Raw genomic sequence first — 20,814 nt, forward strand, 5'->3', positions numbered from 1 at the left:
TTTCAATGAAAACAAAATGAGCATCACAGCACCCATGAAAATGTTGTACATTTAATTGCAATACCAACATGTATATTAAAAACATCTTGACCTTTTATTAGTGGAATGAATGCAAAAAAAAGATTTCAATCAAGCAAGAAGATTCAAATGTTTGGTGTGCAGGTGCTTAAGACTAATTTGTTTCAAACTAATGAGGTTAATTTTTATTGCACAGATTTAAAGCACATGCCACTGTGGAAACAAAACATGCTGCTAGTTGTGTGCGATGATATTACTTTCATTCTTGATGCAATTTGGTTTTTTTCCGCTTCATCTTTCCACCGGACACCGGGACATTCAAGGATTCGAGGCGAAAGGGATGGGGCATGACGGAGTCCAGGCTCGTATTTGCGCCGTGGTGGGGTGGCCCATTCATGAGGGAGGGGCTGTGGGCAGCTGTGGAAGAAGGCGGTCTTCATGACTGCAGGGTCATTGAATGCAGTCATCACCTGTATGATTGCTGGTCACCTATTGGCTTTTTTGCGCTTTTTGAAATGCTTAACGATTCGCCCAAAACTGTTTAAAAAAAGCAAAGTTGGACAGTATTGTGCAAGTGTGTACATCCTCAACTGGGAGATAGCTGAATTAAGAATTAACCAGTCACTTACAGCACACAGCAGTTAAAGCGCCTCTGATTTACCCCAAATACATTTTGGGATGCTCTAGTAGGCTTTTGACAATTATTTACTTTTATTTTTACAGAATGAGAAGCTTGAAGCTTTTGTGCTTATACTGACTGATATTTAGAACTGCTCACAATCACCCTCGCCCACACACCTTTTTTTCCCCTCCCCTAGATAAACACATAGAAAATTTTTTAAATAAAAATATGATTCTGCCACCACCACGCTAAAATGAAAGTGTTGTTTTCTTTTGGTTATGAGTCGTGTTGTGTTTATGCCAAATATCCCTTGACCAAAAGGTCCAATTTTGCTTTGATTGGACCGCAATCAAACCTCCCAAAAATGTGGGAAAAATGTGTTTGGTCACATCAATGGTGGAACAGGCCTCTTTGCACAGGGGTGTGTGGACCGTGTATAAAAATATACATTGTAAAATTAGCCAGGCTTATTCGTGGATGTTACCGAGTTTTTGCCGCATGAGTATTATCCTTACTTCTGGTTCAAATTAATCAGTAACCAATTTCAGGGAAATGTAAAATGAGTAAATATTCAAGTGTTTTTTGGATTACAGTTTGCCATTCAAACTGTTAATAGAGGATGTTCTAAAAATATTTTTTAACTCTTTCATTCCACAAGACGTACTTGTACGTCTTTTTAAAATTAGGCCCCGCCTACCAAGGACGTACTTGTACGTCCAAGTCTTTTTTTTTGCGTCATAGAGAGGAGGCGGGTCTGATGCAATCTGTGAATGAGAATAAGCCGTTTGCATTGTAAATCATGTAAAAAAGTGACCAGTAGGTGGCAGTGGTGCCTCACGTGCTTGAAATGCATGCTTTTATAAAAAGCTTTTTCTCCGTTTTTTTGCCCAGGAATCACCATTTTCATGAAACTTAGCCATTTTGTAATGCCGATTGCTGAAGAATGGAAAAAGAAACCATTTTTTTTCTGCTGAAAGAAGAGAGTCCAAACCTTATTTTGGTAGGCTCCATGTTTATATAGCATTAGAACCAAATATTCTGTGGGCCTTGCAAGATCAGTCAAAATCCAGTAAAACGCTGGGATTGAATGAGTTATGGATTTGCCAATTAGTCAAAGCTTTTCACTACTCATGGCTAGCAACTCTCGTATTAGCGGGACATTACCGTATCCTATCAAAAGGACGACAGTGTCCCAAAAAAAAAAAAAAAAAAAAAAAAAAAAAAACCCTCACCGTGACCCATGGCTGTTTCGCCCCCACGCAGCTGGTTGGCCCTCTTGCATCTGAAGTAAGCGTTGGCAATGTTTTCACTGTCGCTTCGGTCCAGCAGCTCTTTGTAACGGTCCTCCTCAACCTGCTGGGGAGGGGGGACAAATGGCAAACTCATGAGGATGAGGATGAAGCCATGCCAAAAACCTACCACGATGTCTTTGGCATCGGCTGCCAGGCCTCTGGGCGGGGAGAGCTTGGAAGGCACAGCTAAGTGAGGAGGACACCAGGAACATGTTCAAATTGGCATTTAGTACCACTGTAAAAAGGCTATTACATGGAAAGTCCCACCTGAGGGCAGCGTTGTTCTCTGGATCGTCACGTCGGGAATCCTCCAGGCAGCGCTCTCCTCGTCCCATGCGGCCTCTCTCTTCAGGCGTTCCAGGCTGCTGTAGTTGCAGTCCCGGCGAACGAGCGGCGCCATGCGCTCAAGCAGACCGTGAAGCAGCTGGCCCTCGCGTTCCAGGCGACGAATGGTCACGAGGTAATCGTTCCTCTCCTCTTCAAACTCGGTCTGCAGGTCACGAATCTCTAATTTGGCTGCTTTCAGCTGCCGGTGGAGAAGATGGTCTTTTCATCTTGACACGGGATACAACTCAAGTACGTAAGGTCATAGATCTGACACAAAGTATTAAGAACCAACACATGATAATCACGCTAAATTTTAATTGACATTAACGTAGTTGTGTTTTGAACAGCAACATCTTTGTTTTTAAAAGGGAAGTCAACTCAATACATGAAGTGAACTCAATACAACAAGATGTTCCATGTGCCCCCTTAGTGTAAATACAGAATTCTGATTCACATTGTCTTGGTGGAATATGAATTAAGCAGCAAAATCCACCCGTTTTATCTCTCTCAGAGGTTGGCCATATTGCCACTTTATGTCAACGAAAAATGGCATTAGAGTGTTTCAGTGTCAGGGAACAACCATTCCTGGCTCACTTGTTTTCTCAGTTTCGTCATGTGACATTGGGCACTGAAAATGACCCAAAACACACGACTCAACTCAACTGTATTTATCGAGCACTTTCAAACAGCCATCGCTGCATACAAAGCTGTACATGGAGCAATTTAACATATACAATAAACAGTAAAACAAATCGGTAATAAAGACGGTAGAAAGCACCAAACAGTAAAACCAAGAACAAATCTAAGTCATGCTGAGTCGAATGCCAAAGAATACAAGTGAGTTTTGAGGAGGCTTTTGAAGATGGGCAGCGACCTACGCAACAAATGACTTCATCAAGGTCTGAGGCTGGCCAAGTCAATCACCAGACCTGAACCCAATCGAGTATGCATTTCACCTCCCGAAGAGGAGACTGAAGGGAGAAACCCCCACAAACAAACAAGAACTGTCACAAATTGCATTTGTAATGTTTTGGCGACGGTGCACGCATGTGATGGCACTGTGACCGACCTTTCCCTGGACCTTGAGCAGCATCTGGCCTTTGGCGTGGACCTCCCCCTGAATGGAGTCGTAGACACTGAACAGCACGTTGTCGCTCTCCTCGCTGTTGTCCGACAAAGCTTGAACGAGCTGAGCTTTCCTCTGATCGGCCAACTTCCTCCTCTGCCGCTGCCTCTGCTGGAATTCTTTGTTGCGGGCTTGCTCGCCACCGACCACCTCCTGCTCCAGCCTCTGAATCCTGCATAAGAAACAAGGCTTCCATTTTAAGGCCCTTTTTCACCCCCACCTGTTGCAGCCATCTCATTACCTCTGCGTCCCGCATCCTAGACACATAATTTTCCCGCAGGACACACAGTTCCAAATAATGTGCGTTTTTGGGACGCAAGGACATTTTTCAGACAAAACAAAAAAACTACAGTACATCTTTTTTTCCAGCAATGATCCCAGTTTGCCAATCGCCGCCATTGTTGTTTTCATCTTGGGGTAAGTAATCTCGCGTGACGAGATTTCTGTTCTCGCGAGACGAGATTGCGAAATCGACAGACGATTGCCAAGTTGTGTAACGTTAAAACAAGTGTTGTGAACAAGTGCTGCGAAAGTTTATTGCGGAGATGTCACGGAGGAAGCAGCTAAAGTTGATTCGTTTTTTGCGATAATAAGTTGACTTTGAGAAAGCCTCGCATCTTTGGAAGCAGAGTAAAGAGAGGAGAATGTATGTACTCAAAGACTGAACCATAGGATGAAATAAGAACCTATTTCTCAGCAAATCTTGTATGCTTGAATTATTTAAATTTTTGCAGCATTTGTTTATAAGAATAAACCTCTTATCAATATATATTGTTGTTGTTTGTGATATTATCATATGCAATTGAATAATTAGACCATTTCAGATTAAGAAATTTGGGACTCTCGAAATGCATAATGGGACTCATACTTTTCTGATCGCTGGGCTAAACTGTAAAATTATTACTGCTGTTGTATACAAACGATATGAATGAGAAGGGCAAAGTCCATCCAGCAAAATAACATGCATATATATATACTGTACATATATATATATATATATATTATTTCGGATAAAAATGCCTTACTACACATAATGTTTGTTTTTTTGGGGCACTAAAAACGCCTCAGTATACACGGTCGTTTTTTTTTCAGCTAAAAATGCCTGGCATTTTAACCAAAAAAACGACTATGTAGAGCAAGGTGTTTTTAACCAAAAAAATCGACCATTTATAGTCAGCCGTTTTTAGTGCCAAAAAACAACCATGTATAGCAAGGCATTTTTAACCAAAATAACGACCATGTTTCATCAGGCGTTTTTAGTCTCAAAAAACAACCATGTATGTAGTAAGTTTTTAACCCAAAAAACGACCACGGATAGTAAGGCATTTTTAGCTGAAAAAAACAACCGTTTATAGTAAGGCATTTTTCACCGAAAAAACGACCATGTATAGTAAGGTGTTTTTAGCCCAATCCCGGTCTCGACCTTCCTCTGCGAAGCTTGCATATATCTTTTGACCAGGTATGTAAAGGCCTTTTTGGGTTGTTGCTTATGTGCGTGGTAAGACAATGCCACTGTGGTCCACTGGTTAGGGTGTCAGCTTAACAATGGGAAGATGCAGGGTTCAAATCCAGGTCTAGGCCTTTGTCTGCAGAGTTTGCATGTGTAGTTAGGCTTTTTCTCATTACCATGTGTAAGGCGTTTTTTTTTTTTTGGCCGAAAAAACGACCGTGTATAGTAAGGTGTTTTTTTTTTTAACCGAAAACCCCCCAGCAATTTATAGTCAGGCATTTTTAACCGAAATAACGACCATGTATAGAAAGGCGTATTTCACCAAAAAAATCGACCATGTATAGCAGGGGTTTCCAAAGTCGGTCCTCAAGGGCCGCTGTCCTGCCTGTTTTCCAGCTCTCCCAGGAGCGACACACCTGATTCAAATAATCAGGATCATTCTAATGCTACTTCAGAGCTGGCTGATGAGCCGATCGCCTGAATCAGGTGTATTGCAGCAGAGAGAGATGGAAAACAGACAGGACGGTGGCCCTCCAGGCCCAGAGCTGGATATGCCTGATGTATAGTAAGGCGTTTTTAGCCAAAAAGACGACCATGTTTAGTCAGGCGTTTTTAGCGAAAAAAACAACGATGTATAGTAAGGCGTTTTTAGCCGAAAAATCGACCATGTATAGTAGAGCGTTTTTAGCAAATAAAACCCGACCATTTATAGTAAGGCATTTTTAACCAAAAAAACGACCATGTAGAGTAAGGTGTTTTTAACCGAAAAATCGACCATGTATAGCAAATATAACCCGACCATGTGTAGCAAGGCGTTTTTAGCCAAAAAAACAACCATTTATAGGAAAGGCGTTTTTAACCAAAAAGTCGACCATGTATAGTCACGGGTTTTCAGCTAAAATAACGACAATGTATAGTCAGGCGTTTTTAGACGAAAAAAAGGACCATGTATAGGAAGGCATTTTTAACCAAAATAACGACAAAGTATAGTAAGGCATTTTTAAACCCCCAAAAAACGACCATGTATAGGAAGGCGTTTTTAACCGAAAAATCGACCAGGGATAGTTGGGCGTTTTTAGCCGAAAAAAACAAGCATGTATAGTAAGCAGTGTTGTGTCCAAGGACCGGCAACCCGAGGCCAATGCCAAGGCCAAGGACTTGACTCCGAGGCCAAGGCCAAGGCCAAGGACTTGGAAAATTTTCCGAGGCAAGGCCAAGGCCAAGGACTTGAGAAATTTTCCGAGGCCAAGGCCAAGGACCAAGGACTTGCCTCCAAGGCCAGGGACCAAGGACTGATTTTGAAGCTGAGGCCTAGCCGAGGACATGTATAAAACAATGCTATCATACCACTTGCCAGGTCTTCATGATTTGCAACACCCCTCCATCATAACCCCTTGCACTCCCCAACGCTTGAATGAAGTGTTTTTATTCAAAGAGGAGAACAGTCAGGGTACGTGTTATTTATACTGAGAAAAACAAAAAGCATATGATATACATTTATGAATTAATGTTTTAGTGCAGTAGTTTCTTAATGTGAAGTAAATCAACACTCAACAGGCATGACATGGCATGGAAGACAAGTTGAGAAATGACTGCATAGAAGTCAATCACTGAGTGCAGAAAAAGCGGTAATCTCTGCAGTGATAATTTTACAGTTTACCGGCAGCGAGTCCCAGGGACTCGCTGATCAGAAAGGTATGAGTCCCATTATGCATTGAGAGAGTCCCAAATTTCGAATTCTGAAATGGTCTACGTATTCAATTGCATATGATAATAACACAAACAACAACATATACATACAATTATAAACAAATGTTGCAAAAATTTAAATAATTCAGGAGCAGGCCTGAGGATTTCGGCTCTTTGAAGGGAACGATGAGTCGTTTTTCGACGAAAAAAACGACCATGTAGAGTAAGGTGTTTTTAGCCCAAAAAAAAAACGACCGTGTATAGGAAGGCGTTTTTAGACGAAAAAAACGACCATGAATAGTAAGGCGTTTTAACAAAAACAAAACGGCCATGAATAGTAAGGCGTTTTTAGCCGAAAAAAACGACCATGTATAGTAAGGCATTTTAGCCCCAAAAAAACGACCATGTATAGTAAGGCGTTTTTGGCCGGAAAAAAACAACCATGTATATCAAGGTGTTTTAAACCGAAAAAAAAAACGACCATGTATAGTAAGGCGTTTTTAGCTGAAAAACACCGACCATGTTTAGTAAGGCGTTTTTAGCCGAAAAAAACTACCATGTATATATAGTCAGCCGTTTTTAGCCCAAAAACATGACCATTTGTAGTAAGGCGTTTTTAGCCGAAAAAAAACGACCATGTATATTAAGGCATTTTAACCCGAAAAAAACGACCATGTATAGTAAGGCTTTTTTAGCCGAAAAAATACGACCATGTATAGTAAGGCTTTTTTGGCCGGAAAAAAAAACGACCATGGATAGTAAGGCGTTTGAACCCCAAAAAACGACCATGTATAGTAAGGGGTTTTTCAACGAAAAAAAAAACATGTATAGTAAGGCGTTTTTGGCCGAAAAAAAAACGACCATGTATAGCACGGCGTTCTTAGCCGAAAAAAAAAAACGACAATGTACTGTATAGTAAGGCGTTTTTAGACAAAAAAAAAGACCATGTATTGCAAGGCATTTTTAGCCCCAAAAAAACAACCATGTATAGAAAGGCATTTTTAACCCAAAAAAACGACCATGTATTGCAAGGCATTTATAGCCCCAAAAAACGACCATTTATAATCAGGCGTTTTTAGCAAAAATAAAAACGACCATGTATAGTAAGGCGATTTTGGCCGAAAAAAAATGACCATGTATAGTAAGGTGTTTTTAGCCAAAAAAACGACCATGTATAGTCAGGCGTTTTTAGCCGAAAAAAACGACCATGTATATAGTAAGGCATTTTTGGCCGAAAAAAAACGACCATGTATAGGAAGTCGTTTTTAGCCGAAAAAAAAAAACGACCATGTATAGTCAGGCGTTTTTAGCCGGAAAAAAAGACCATGCATAGCACGGCGTTTTTAGCCGAAAAAAATGACCATGTATAGTAAGGCGTTTTTAGCCGAAAAAAACGACCATGTATAGTAAGGCATTTTTAGCCCCAAAAAAATGACCATGTATTGTAAGGCGTTTTGGGCCGAAAAAAAAACAACCATGTATAGTAAGGCGTTTTTAGCCCAAAAAAAAAAAACGACCATGTATTATAGTAAGGCGCTTTTAGCCGAAAAAAACACATTTTTTTCAAATACATACATCAAATACAAATACATTTGACAATTTGAAATTTTGGTTCAGACTTTAGCAAGCATCATGGAACTTGACATGCTTGATTAACTTTCGCGGGCCACATAAAATGATGTGGTGGGCCAGATCTGGCCCCCGGGCCGGACTTTGACACCTGGGCTATACATGGTCGTTATTTCAGTTAAAAATGCTTGACTTTAAATGGTCTTTTTTTGGCTAGAGACACCTTACTATCTAAACATGGTTGGGTTATTTTTCATCTAAAATCACCTTACTATCTATCCATGGTCGTTTTTTGGTTTTTTTCGGCTAAAAACGCCTTACTATCATGGTCGTTTTTTGGGGCTAATAACGCCTTACTGTACATGCATGAGGAAAAGCCTTAACACACATGCAAACTCGGCAGACAAACGTCTAGACCTGGATTCGAACCCTGCATCTTCCCACTGTTAAGCTGACACGCTAACCAGTGGACCACCGTGGTCCACTGGTTAGCGTGTATGTGTAGTCCACCAGGAACATAAGTAACAACCCAAAAAAGACGTTTGTCAAAATGTGACCAGTGACCCGTCCCCAAAAGTCATTTGGGATATGCTCTGTCATATGGTTGACCCGAATGAGGAAAAGTGCGATAGAAAATGGATGGCTGCAATATGGGATGTGTAAAATAAGATCGGAAGTCGTGAAATGTGTTTTGGGGAATCGTCCGTGAGAGAGCTGGTATTAGTGCTGGAGGTAAGAAGACTCTCCCTCCTGAGGAAAGAAATTTCATCTGTGCTACATGTTGCACATGTTGGACATTTGACAATAAAGTTGACATGAACATGAACATCAAGACATGGCAGCAGGCCACCAACCTCTCCATTGCTTCTTTCTGCTCCACATCCCCTGCTGTACCGACACCAGGCGACTCTTCTGGGACTCCATCTGGACTTTTTTGGATCCCATCAGCAGCATGTGGCGCGATGGACTGGCTCAGCTGCACGGCAATGAATGCAGAATTTGGCCTTACATGTTTCGTGGAGGGTGGCACTCATCCAGTGTGTGCACCTCATTTGCGTTGCTCGGGAAGGTTTCCTCTGTTGTCACACTGCTGGAGCTTGCTTGTGTTAGGAGACGAAGCAAACGAAAAGATAATAGTTAAACTTTGCTGATTTATTTTTTTGTTAAACCAATGAAACCATCCACGGCTTAAAAAAAAAAAAAAAAAAACGACGTGTGGATGTGCTCTTTCTAGAACAGGGGTGGGCAAACTACGGCCCGCGGGCCGGATCCGGCCCGTTGGTCTTTTTAATCCGGCCCGCCGAAGATTGGTGCACAATTAAGGTTTGATTGCATTCATTTTGTTTGGACTTGTAATGACAGGTATTTCAACACCAGGTGGCGCAGTTAATTCAAGTTGCAGAGCACAGGGAGGGAGGGGAAGACAAAGAAAGAGGGAGAGAGTAATGACCATGGAAGGGAAAGTGATATGTATCTGATTAAACGAAGCGGGTAACAAAGTACGAAACATTCAGGAGACGCCTGGAGTCGGAAAGACTCAAATCTACGAGACTTTGAAAAACAAGGAAGCGATTCTTACTCAGTCCGATTCTGGCAATTTCCATGCTCAGAGTGAATTGCTTGTGGCTCGAGTAAATGAGCATTTCCTAGAATGGTTCGATTGTTATCATGTTAAAAACTTTCCGCAAACTGGACCGCTAATAAGAGTTGGAGAGCAGTCAAATGTGTAGAGCGTGAACAACAGGGGGCTCAGTACACATCCTTGAAAAGAACCGGTGCAGAGTGTGATGGTGGAGGAGAATGTTACATTATTACTGGCATACAAAGACATTGTGCCATCTTCTTTATTTTCTATTTCTATTTCTAACTTTTGGCCCGGCCCTCCACAATATTTTCTGCTTCTCATTTGGCCCCCCCGGGAAAATAATTGCCCACCCCTGTTCTAGAATATTCAAACATGCCACTAGATGGCGCCAAACTCCTTGAAATGATGTGTTTACCATCATAGTTTGTGCTGGGGCTGAATATTTATCCAGTCAACATTGCAACATAGTAGAAAATAAATTTCAAATTGCAATGGCTGAAATTGGGGGGGAAAAACACTGCTTCATTTCTGTCAGCCGGTGGCTTTATTTTTTTGTACAGGTATTTACTCATATTTCATTTCTTCATTTGTAATGTCGAGATATGGTATGTTCAGTGCTCAAGTACACTCCATGTGTTTCCATATCATTGTTTCATGAAAAATGTAACACTGAAGTATAAAGCCTCAGATTTGTTTGCATGATTGTTGCAATCTGATTTACGTTCAACACTGGTTTGTCAGAATTTTGTGAAGTTGGACGAACGCTTAGAAAGACTGCAACAGCTCCTGACAACCGTAGAAAACGAATTAAACAAATTAAAAAACTGGTTCGACAGAAATAAATTGTCACTTAACCTGAAAAAATCGAAGTTAATTGTTTTTGGCACAAGACCAATCAAACACCAAGCTAAAATTATGGTAAACTCAATTGAGATAGAAAGAGCGTATGAAACCAAGTTTCTCGGATTAGTAATAGACTCAAAACTATGTTGGAAGCCACATATCGATAACGTAAAAAGAAAAATAGCCAAAACCGTAGGGATCCTCTACAAAACCAAGGAAGTGCTAAATAAGAGATCTTTGTACACATTGTACACTTCATTATTATTACCATATATGACCTACTGTGTGGAAATATGGGGAAATGCCTGCAAAACAAACACACTCCCTATTCTCAACCTACAAAAAAAAGCAATTCGAATTATTAATAGATCAAAATATACGGAACCCACAAATCCACTATTTATCAAATTAAATACGATGAAATTTTATGACCTGGTTGACTTTAAAATCGCCCAATTAATGTACAAAGCACACAATAACCTGCTCTGCCAAAACATTCAGAAGTTTTTCGAAATTCGAGAAAGCAGCTATGATTTAAGAGGTACCAACTTATTCAAAAAACTCAAAACAAGAACAAACATCAAGCAAAGAAGTGTATCTATCAAAGGTGTTAATCTGTGGAATAATCTCGAAACGGACCTGAAAATGAGTAAATCGCTTGCTGAGTTAAAAAACAAATTCAAAAAAATAGTACAAACAACCTACATCAATCAGAGTTAAAATGATAAATTCAAAACATTAAATATAATGATAAATCAGAACTAAGTTGATAAATAGAGAAAGGTATATAAATATCCATTATGAATTTAAGAGAAAATTGACACAAGAGTGTCAGGGTGTGGAAGTATATAATCCCGATACAAACCAAAAGTTGTAAAAATATCACGGTTAAGGGTAAAGTATGAGCCTTAATGGAGACTTCTTTCTTCTTACTTTTTTCTTTTCTGATTGATATAAAAATGATTTATTAGATACAATCACATAACGGGGTAGGACTAGATAAGTTTTTTACTTCTTCCTACTCCCTTGAACATAATAACTGTGTTGAATGAAGATTGATTTCTTTCTTTTTACTTTTTTTATCTACCTTATTTTCTGTCAAATTATTACTGTATATATGTTTTATGTTCAATAAACAAACAAACAAACAAAACAAACTGCAATTAGTGTTTAGAATGTTTACGTCTTGAGTGCCGACTAAAATGCCATTTTCTCTTGCCGTTGCTCTCGTAACTGCAGGAACATTTGTTTTAATATTTTAAATAATTATTATTCATGGGGCGGCCCGGTATTCGAGTGGTTAGCATGTCGACTTCACAGTGCAGAGGTACCGGGTTCAATTCGAGCTCCGGCACAGTAACAGCCGGAAAGTTGTTCCTTTTACCTGCAACCCTGTTACTGTGATTACAGTGACAAGTATTGTAAGCATATGTTAAAAATTGTACCATGGATCTAAAATCAATCAAGCCTTAGACAGTGTATTACCTATTATTGATTAATATGCCGTAGAATATCTGAAAAGGTTTATTTTTCAAGAATTTTGAAGCCAAAATGTCCTCCAATCCTGGATTGACTCGAAAACTGTTTTTCATATTCAATAATTGTTCATTTGCCTTTATTTTAGGGTCGAACACCAAAACATGTTTAAAAGATCTGATTATGTTTATTTTAATACAGATTAATGTATTGCTTGTGTTTGTTTCAAAAAAATATTCACATGGGGAGAGGACCTTCCAAAAAATAATCACATATTAAATTCCAATCTTGATAGGATTGGGGGTTTTTTCATGACAGTATTTTTCAAAATTGTTCAGCCGTAGTTTTATGATATTTGCATTTAAAATATGAATAGAAGTAATTTTCAAATCGGGGGGGGTCAATGTTTTGGTTTTTTTTTGCTATTTGTTGCAAGGCACAGTTCCCTAAACGGTCCAACATTCCTTGCTCTCTTGATAATTCATCAGTTACCATGGAAAGACATTCCGACTCACCATTCTTTGGGGTAGACCTCCCCCTGCTGGTTTTGATCTTCTCCAGGCCAGACAGTTTGCTGTCATAGGAGGCGCGCAGAGTAGTAATGTCCTGCTGCAGCTTGGCCTTGGACTCCCGCTCAGCGCTGAAGTCGGCCTGCAGCTTGGCCAGCCTCTCCTCGAAGTCCTGAAAGGCCAGAGCAGCAAATCAACTCGAACGGGACGACAGCGGCGGCGACGTCAAGTGATATGTGAGCATGGGAACGTTGTGCTGTGAGCTACCTTTTTAATATTCTCCTTTTCCCTGTCGGTGGAGTTGGGGCAAACCTCTGCTTGATGCTTGGGCATCACAGCTGCAGGATATAAGAGAAGAAAAGGTGGTATTTCCTCGAACAGGTTTAACAGCCACGTGCTCTCGTCTGAAATTAACAGCAAAGTGTCCACGGGCTCGCCTTGTCAACGTCACATGACCAAATAGGTGAGCCGTGACACCCGCACAGGACAAAATGGCAGCCCCCTGAGATGAATACAAACCGATGGGTTCTTATGCTTAATTCTTATTCGGCTAACACAACATTAATCAGAATATCGTGTTTGGACTAGTCGGGACACAGAACATATTGCGAAGAAAATGGTTGACTTCTGCTTTGTGAGGATAAGTGGGAAAGACGACGCATGGACGGCTAGACAGATGCATAAGAAGGAAACCTGGTTGTGTTCACCAAATATATGCAATGACTTTACCTTTAAGGACTAACCACTGTCATCGTTGTAAATTCCGACATATTCCTTTTGAATTCTGTACAGTGCTGTTATGTGATGTTTCTTAATCAGAAGAAAATCTTTATTCCTCTCACAATGGAGAACTTCCCAATTTACAGCAGCAAAGTTATGAAAGCAAGAAAGTAGAAGAACAAAAAGTGTAGGAGCTGCTGTAAAGGCAGACACTGTCTTGATTCAACAAATGTGGTGCTATGGGTGTTGCCTGTGAAATTGAACTTAGCTTTCCCAAAATTTTCATTAGTCACAGTTACTTTGTGATTTAACAAGGGGGGCAATTACTTTTTTGACATAGGACAGGTAATTTGGGATTTTTTTGTTGTGTGTGTGCCATAATAATTTAAATTGGCATTTAAAAACGGCATATTATTGATATTTGATATTAGCGGTTACTACAGTGGACAGCTTATCATGTTATCAAGTGACAGGGTGCATGAAAGGGTTAAAAATGGTTTGATGAACTGAAACATTTGTGTGTGATAAATACTGTTTGCAAAGAACACAGAAATCAAAATACTTTTTTCCACAGCACTTCTCTTGTAAGTCTACTCACATGGAACGGGAGCAACAGAGGCCAGCTGGCCAGAGACGAGGGCCCGCAGCTTCTTGATCTCCTCCTGGTACTCCCGCAGCAGCGCATCCTTGGGGTCTTCGTTTATGCACGGCCGGTTCTGGATGCTTTTGGCGCGGTTGGCGTAACGCAGCGTGCACAGGCTCTCTTCGTAGTTTCTGTCGGCCGGTGAGAGGCAGGCCACCATCAGGGTTCGAGTTTTGCCCCCCAGTGAGTCCTGCAGCAGCCGGGTCAGTTTGGAGTCACGGTAGGGGACATATTTGGAGCGGCCATCCACCAGGGCTGAAATGACGTTGCCCAGGGCTGAGAGAGACAAGTTGATCTTGGTGGCCTCGCGCAAACGCTCGCCCGTTGCGCCCGTTTTGGACTGACGTTCGCTCCCCGCCAGATCTACCAGATTGAGCTTCCCGGCTCGGAGGTGGTCCTGGCCTGCTGCATCTATGGAAAGACAACAACAACTGAGTCTCTGTGTGCTTTTTTTTAAACACAGCTAGTCCTACACAGAGTCAGAGGGAAGCTGGTGGCCAGTCAATCAAAGTGTTTTGATATCAGATGCACATTTTAGTTTTTTTGTGCGAATGGACTCTACCATTTCCACATTTGGGACACATTCTAACTTGCAGTCGCAAGACTGACACATCGCAAAAACAATGACTCCTCAAAATATACTCACATTCTACTGGATTGACGCCAGGTTACAATAGTTGATGTACAGTATTACCTTTCTAACTGCTACAGAGACCCAAGGATCGGCGAAGCAATCAAAGCTATGTATATCTGATTTAGTGAGCCGGATTAATACACCCGCTAGCTAAATGATGACATGATATTAGCATTAATGCACTAAGTTTAGCTTCATGGTCAAGCATGATTTGTCAGACATATTTTGCACATTACCACTTGCATGGATGAAAACGACATCAGTGCTGTATGAAGATTGTCACTCGAGTCTGGATCGAGCATGCAAGGCTTCACAAATTTACCTTTACCATCCGGCTTTAGGATAACGAATGGAGCGCGGAAGCCATTCGGGCAGAGGCGGGGTTTTAGTGAGCTACTATCACGTGAGAAAAAAAACTACCAAAATAACTCATATTTCCATCCATCCATCAATTTTCCGATCCGCTTTATCCTCACAAGGGGGGGGGGGGGGGGGTTGCTGGAGCCTATCCCAGCCGTCTTCGGGCAGTAGGCGGGGCACACCCTGAACCGGTCGCCAGCCAATTGCAGGGCACACACAGACAAACAACCATCCACGCTCACACTCAGACCGGGGGACAATTTAGAGTGTTCAATCAGCCTGCCATGTTTATGGAATGTGGGCGGAAACTGGAGTACCTGGAGAAAACCCACGCAGGCCCGGGGAGAACATGCAAACTCCACACAGGGAGGCCGGAGCTGGAATCGAACCCGGTACCTCTGCATTCTGAGGTCACCGCGCTAACCACTGGAACACCGGGCCGCCCAACTCATATCATACACTGCATGTGGTCCATTGTGTGCCTCACTGATCCGCAGTGAAAACAAGCACCCGCTAACTGAACGGAAGTGTGTTGAGTTTTTATTTCCTCTATCACTTCTTTACTTTGTAAATACTTTTAATGATTGTGTTGACTGTTTTACCAGAATTAAGTACCGGTACTGTACGTTTACTACTTTTTTTTTTTGGACTTAAGTACCAGCTTCTCTTGCACATGCCTGTAGATTTCCTGTCAAGTTCTGGCACTGTAAGGCTCGACATAGTTCCTCATCTTTTCACCCGAAAAGGAAAAAGAATACATTTGCACAGGTCACATACGTATGGCCCTGACCTGTGCGACACATCTCCAGGTGGATGCTGAAGATGGAGTGTGAGCGAGACGAGTCTTTGTTCATCAAGGTGTAGGCCACGGCGCGGTTCCGCCAGCCGCGCTCCATCATGCTCTCACACTCCGCCACGTTGTGTACCGTGTGCATGGACAAGTCCCGGGCGTACACCCCGCGCTCCGGGTGCTCTTTCAGCTGGCCACAGTGAGAAAAAAAACAACAACAAAAACACTCAGTCTGTCACCTCGTTCAAATAGTGTGACCTTCAAGGTTGTGTAACAATCTTATCACCATGGTAACATGTACAGTGCTGTCTGCATTGTACCCTTACCAGCCAAGTCATGAGGCTCACACAATGTAAGGTGGTAGGGGTACTTAATGTTTTGGCCGGTGAGTGTTTCTTATCATTGTATTCTAGCCGACAGACTTTCTCCTGCTGCGGAGAGTAAAGGACATGACAAACCTCTAATCTCTGCTTAGTGTCACTGCCCAAGAGGTCTCTTATTTCTTCATTGTAAATCTCCAAGTAGGACGCCCTTACAAGGAACTTGGTATTTTCTGCACACTGACACACAAACACAAAAATACACACATAGGTGAGACTAGAGCTGGGCACCGAGTTTTTTCAGTCGTGTATGGCTAACTAACTATTTTCAAGTTTTAAAATTATTCATACCCTTTCTCAATAACTGTATATGAAAATGGCTTAATGAGATATGTTTAAAACATGATTTATTAGAATTTTTTATTAACTTTCTGACACTTTTGAATAATTAAATAAGACATTGACCAGGGGAAAATCATTGCTCCTCCTGAGAAATGAGCGTAACTTGGAGGTTATGCTTGTCCAAAAACATCAAGGATTTGCGCAATTTAAGAGTGAAATTATATTGAAAAACCCTGTTTCATTAAAATCGTACAGTCTTCTGCTACTTATATTTTCTATCATTTAATTCAAAATTTGACCTTGGAATGTTCAGTTTGAGTGTATATTACAATATGTATTCAGACTAATAAACTTGATTGTTTTTCGCAAATAATCATTAAATTAGAATTTATGGCTGCGACATGTTTCCAAAAAGCTGGGACAGGGTCATGCTTACCACTGTGTTAACATCACCATTTCTTTTAAAAATATTCAATAAACATTTGGGAAATGAGGACACTAATTGTTGAAGCTTTGTTGGTGGAATTCATTTCCATTCTTGTTTGATGTACAGCTTCTGCTGTTCAACCATCCGGGGTCTCCATTGTCGTATTTTACGCTTCATAATGCACCACAAATTTTCAATGAGAGACGGGTCTGGACTGCGGGCAGGCCAGTCTAGTAGTCGTGGTTTGGCATTGTCTTGATGAAATAAGCAAGGTTGTCCATGCAAAAGACATTGCTTGGATGTCAGCATATGCTTCTCCAAAACCGGTATGTACTTTTCAGCATGAATAGTACCTTCACAGATATGTAAGTTACTCAGCACTGACACCGCAACATATCATCACATATTCTGGCTTTTGAACTTTGCGTCCATAACAGTCCAGATGGGTCATTTCCTCTTTTGCACGGAGGACACAACGTCCACAATTTCCAAAAACAATTTGAAATGTAAACTCGTCAGACCACAGAACACTTTTCCACTTTTCATCAGTCCATTTTAGATGAGCTCGGGTCCAAATAAGCCAGCGGGGTTTCTTGGTGTTGTTGACAAATGGGTTTTGATTTGCATAGTAGAGTTTTAAGGTGCATTTCGGAATATAGCGCCAAAATTGATTTATTGAGATTAGTTTTCTGAAGTGTTTCTGAGCCCATGTGGTGAAATCCTTTACACGTCGGCTTTTGATGTGCAGCGCTGCCTGAGGGATAGAAGGTCAATGTTGGTTTTCAGCCTTGCCACTTACATGCAGGGATTTCTCCAGACTCTCTGAACCTTTTGATGATATTATGGAGCGGAGATAATGGAAACCCTTAATTCCTTGCAATTGTACATTGACAAACATTGTCCTTTAACTGTTTGCGTATTTTCTCGCACAGATTTTCACAAAGTGGTGAACCTCGCCCCATCTTTGCCTGTGAATGACGAAGCAAATCAGGGAAGCTCATTTTCTACCCAATCATGGCGCCCACCTGTTCCCGGTTAGCCTGTTTACCTGTGGGATATTCCAAACAGGTGATGAGCATTCCTCAACTTTCTTAGTCTTTTTTATCTCCTGTCCCATCTTTTTGGGAACATGTTGCAGCCATAAAATTAATGTTGAAAACGATAAAGTTTATCAGTTTGAACCTTAAATACCCTGCCTTTATTGTGTATTCAATTAAATGTAGGTTGAACAGGATTTGTAAATGATTTCTCTCTCTCTATCTATCTATCTCCTATCCACTCATTGTTTTTAGTGAATGGTGTACGCCAAATCCACCTGAATGCTCTCGAAGATGTGCTCAAAGGCTCGTGGGATGACCCCCCTCTGGGCCGGGGGCTCAGTCACCCCCTGCATAGTAAAGGACTTGCCGCTTCCTGTTTGGCCATAAGCAAATATTGTGCCATTGTATCCTTCCGTGACTCCCTGTAAGATAATTATGCATTTTATATTAAAGGTGACATATTATGTTCAACTTACTTTTTAATTGCTTGTATGAAAATCGTTGGGTCTTGGGAGGGCAACCAAGTTCAGTGTTTTCTGAAACTGAAAATGTGTGATAAATTTACATGATATCGACTGCACACTGAGTTTCTATGCCAGAGATGCGCAAGTCCAGTCCCGAGAACCCTTATCCAGCCATATTTTTGCCTCCCTCCTCCAACATACCTGCTTCAAATGATTGGTTTATCAGCAAGCTTTGCAGAAGCCTAGTAATGATCCTGATCATGTTAGACAGGTGTTCTGGAGAAGAGAGACATCTAAAATAGGTGCTCTCCAAGACCGGACTTGAGCGCCTTTGTTCGAAGCACATGATTGGATCAGGAAGGCAGTATAAGCAATGGTCGGCCAGAAACAATGACATGGAGATGAACCATCATGCAGAAATAGTGACATGCCCCATGGGTGTGACGCCATTACTATCTTCTCAAAACCAAAAGGGAGCGGGACTGCACTGAGTTTTGTTGGATGCACAGATTAGCTTTAGCTGACAGAATTAACTGCTGATATGTAAGCATATGTTTAGCTTCAGTTGTTGTTATTCCTCCATAAAAGCTCACCTCTACTAATGGATAGGCGCTCTCGTTGTACATCTGTTCTGTAGTTTGATCGGTGAAGTAAGTCCCATCAAAGGTGAACTGCTTGGGGGGCTCATCAGCTGACATGGGCTTCTTTATGAAACACTGGCACCGCTGTAGGTCCATGGTCAGCACCATTTTGGAACCCAGAGCTGTCTCTCTGTCATTAAGGGGCCTGCACCGGACCACCACCTTCACAGATTCGGACCCCATCTCAGCCACTTGGAAAAATGGAAAGTCACAAACACAGAACTAAATAGGCAATGTGCGAGGAATCCGTGAGAAAACAAATAAATGTGAAGAATCCTGCTGAAATGAAACCCGGGAGCTAGCAAAATGAGTAAAAAACAAACGTCTTTGGAACGTTTCTTTGGGAAGCGGTAAAGGCCCAGCCAGGCGACAGAAGAGGAGCCTACGACTTCCAAGAAAAAGAAAGCTACATTTAATTGACAATATCCGGAGTCCTACTTAAAATACGGATTTATCTCAAAGGGAGATTCACACGCATCAAGCCCACGCTGCATCATATGCGGCAATGGTGAGTCATATTTTTCATGCACTTTGTATCTTATTTTGAAGGCAGGTTTAAACGTTACCATCGCGACCAGAGTGTTGCGGCCAGATATTACGTTCATTTTGTCATGATTCATGTTTATTATTATGTTTCGAAAATACCACAGTTATCATGCAGGTCATATATTATTTTGTTGTATTTATCCGTCACACCTTCAAGGCCGGTCCCTGAAAATATTGTCTGACATCAAACCGGTCCGTGGGGCAAAAAATGTTGGGGACCGCTGCAATAGCGGCTTGTTGTCATTCCTGTCACAGATGTTCACACTTTGTGTTCAACGAAATAGGCCCAGGTGTTACACATCGTGAGTTCGTTTGTGAGTAAATTGAGCCACGATCATCATTATTTCAGTATTAATACTTTATGTGACATTTTTATATGGTCGTGTAGCGTTAGATATTGGCTCATGTAAATTATGTGCCTCGGTTAAATAAAAGTTGGTAAAAATGCACTTAGATTACTGTTGACTGAATGGTTATCATCAAACATCTCATCGGTCACAGGTAAGACATGTGTTAGCATCACACAAAAAAAGCCCAAATAAGCAAACACACTTGTGCGACTACGTACAGTACACTAGGTTGTCGTTTCTAATTGCCTACACTTACACGAGGGTCGAATTATTAGACACCTTTGTCCGTGATATTCAAACACAATGTTAGAATGGCTCAAAACGGAACATTGTGGGGTGGTTTTCAACACATTAGGTTTACCTAATAGTGGCCAAACGGAGAACATATCGGCTGATATAAAACACGCACTCACCAGAACGACTGGCAACTATCTTAAAAACTTTACGTGAGGCAGTTCCAAAATTTCGTCTGCTGAAGTTCAGAGGAAAATAACTCGCCTGGTAACATAAGAAAGCCGAGCACAGGCATAATTTGTTTTCCGCTTCTCGTATGTCGTTGTGAAAGCAGGTCTCATTTTGCCGTTCCCGTGCTCACTCCGCAGTGGTTTTGATGTTGCATGGCAACGCTTGGCCACCTGGCACTGCGGGCGGCCATCTTACCAAAACCAGCCTGATCGGTCATGTTGTTGGTCAAAATAAAACGTACACGTGTATTTAACTGAGGGTTAATGACATCGGTGTAATGAAAGTGCTGTACAAGATATACCAAAAATACGTTTTTCCGCTACATATTTATATACTGAAGATCCAGCTTCTGTTTTTGTGGTGATTTAAAAAGCCAATTTAGAAGACATTCATGAATTTCATGACTACTTTCTATAAATATAATTATATCATTTCTGTGGTGTCTATCAAAAAAAAGAGACGTTAAAGAATATAAGTTTAAATCATAATAATTATGGGAATATATCATATCAGAATTGCACGCTGTGTGCGTGCATATACGAACATGTGCATGGGTACGCACGTGC

The 20,814-nt window shown here is 41.3% G+C and overlaps 1 protein-coding gene across 3 annotated transcripts; it reads right to left on the bottom strand.

The window, feature by feature from the left end:
- Positions 1-44: 44 nt before the first annotated feature.
- On the bottom strand, positions 45-20,403 carry kif17 (kinesin family member 17). Of its 3 annotated transcripts, XM_086117611.1 has the most exons (15): positions 20,197-20,403; positions 18,840-19,078; positions 18,058-18,204; positions 16,112-16,213; positions 15,654-15,843; positions 13,825-14,280; positions 12,774-12,844; positions 12,513-12,678; positions 9,141-9,193; positions 8,948-9,069; positions 3,329-3,557; positions 2,200-2,458; positions 2,060-2,118; positions 1,873-1,996; positions 45-435 (listed from the first exon to the last, which is right to left on the bottom strand). In XM_086117611.1, the coding sequence occupies exons 2-15, from the start codon at positions 19,068-19,070 to the stop codon at positions 278-280; spliced, it is 2,367 nt and encodes a 788-aa protein (XP_085973737.1). In that variant the 5' UTR covers positions 19,071-19,078; positions 20,197-20,403; the 3' UTR covers positions 45-277. The 3 variants fall into 3 exon arrangements, with proteins under 3 accessions (XP_085973737.1, XP_085973736.1, XP_085973738.1); XM_086117610.1 differs by having other exon boundaries at positions 1,873-2,118; XM_086117612.1 differs by lacking the exon at positions 20,197-20,403 and adding an exon at positions 18,259-18,324 and having other exon boundaries at positions 1,873-2,118; positions 18,058-18,155; positions 18,840-18,925.
- Positions 20,404-20,814: the final 411 nt, after the last annotated feature.

Source organism: Hippocampus guttulatus, chromosome 8 (assembly GCF_054856545.1).
Source record: "Hippocampus guttulatus isolate MCC_2025c chromosome 8, RoL_Hgut_1.0, whole genome shotgun sequence".
NCBI lineage: Eukaryota > Metazoa > Chordata > Actinopteri > Syngnathiformes > Syngnathidae > Hippocampus > Hippocampus guttulatus.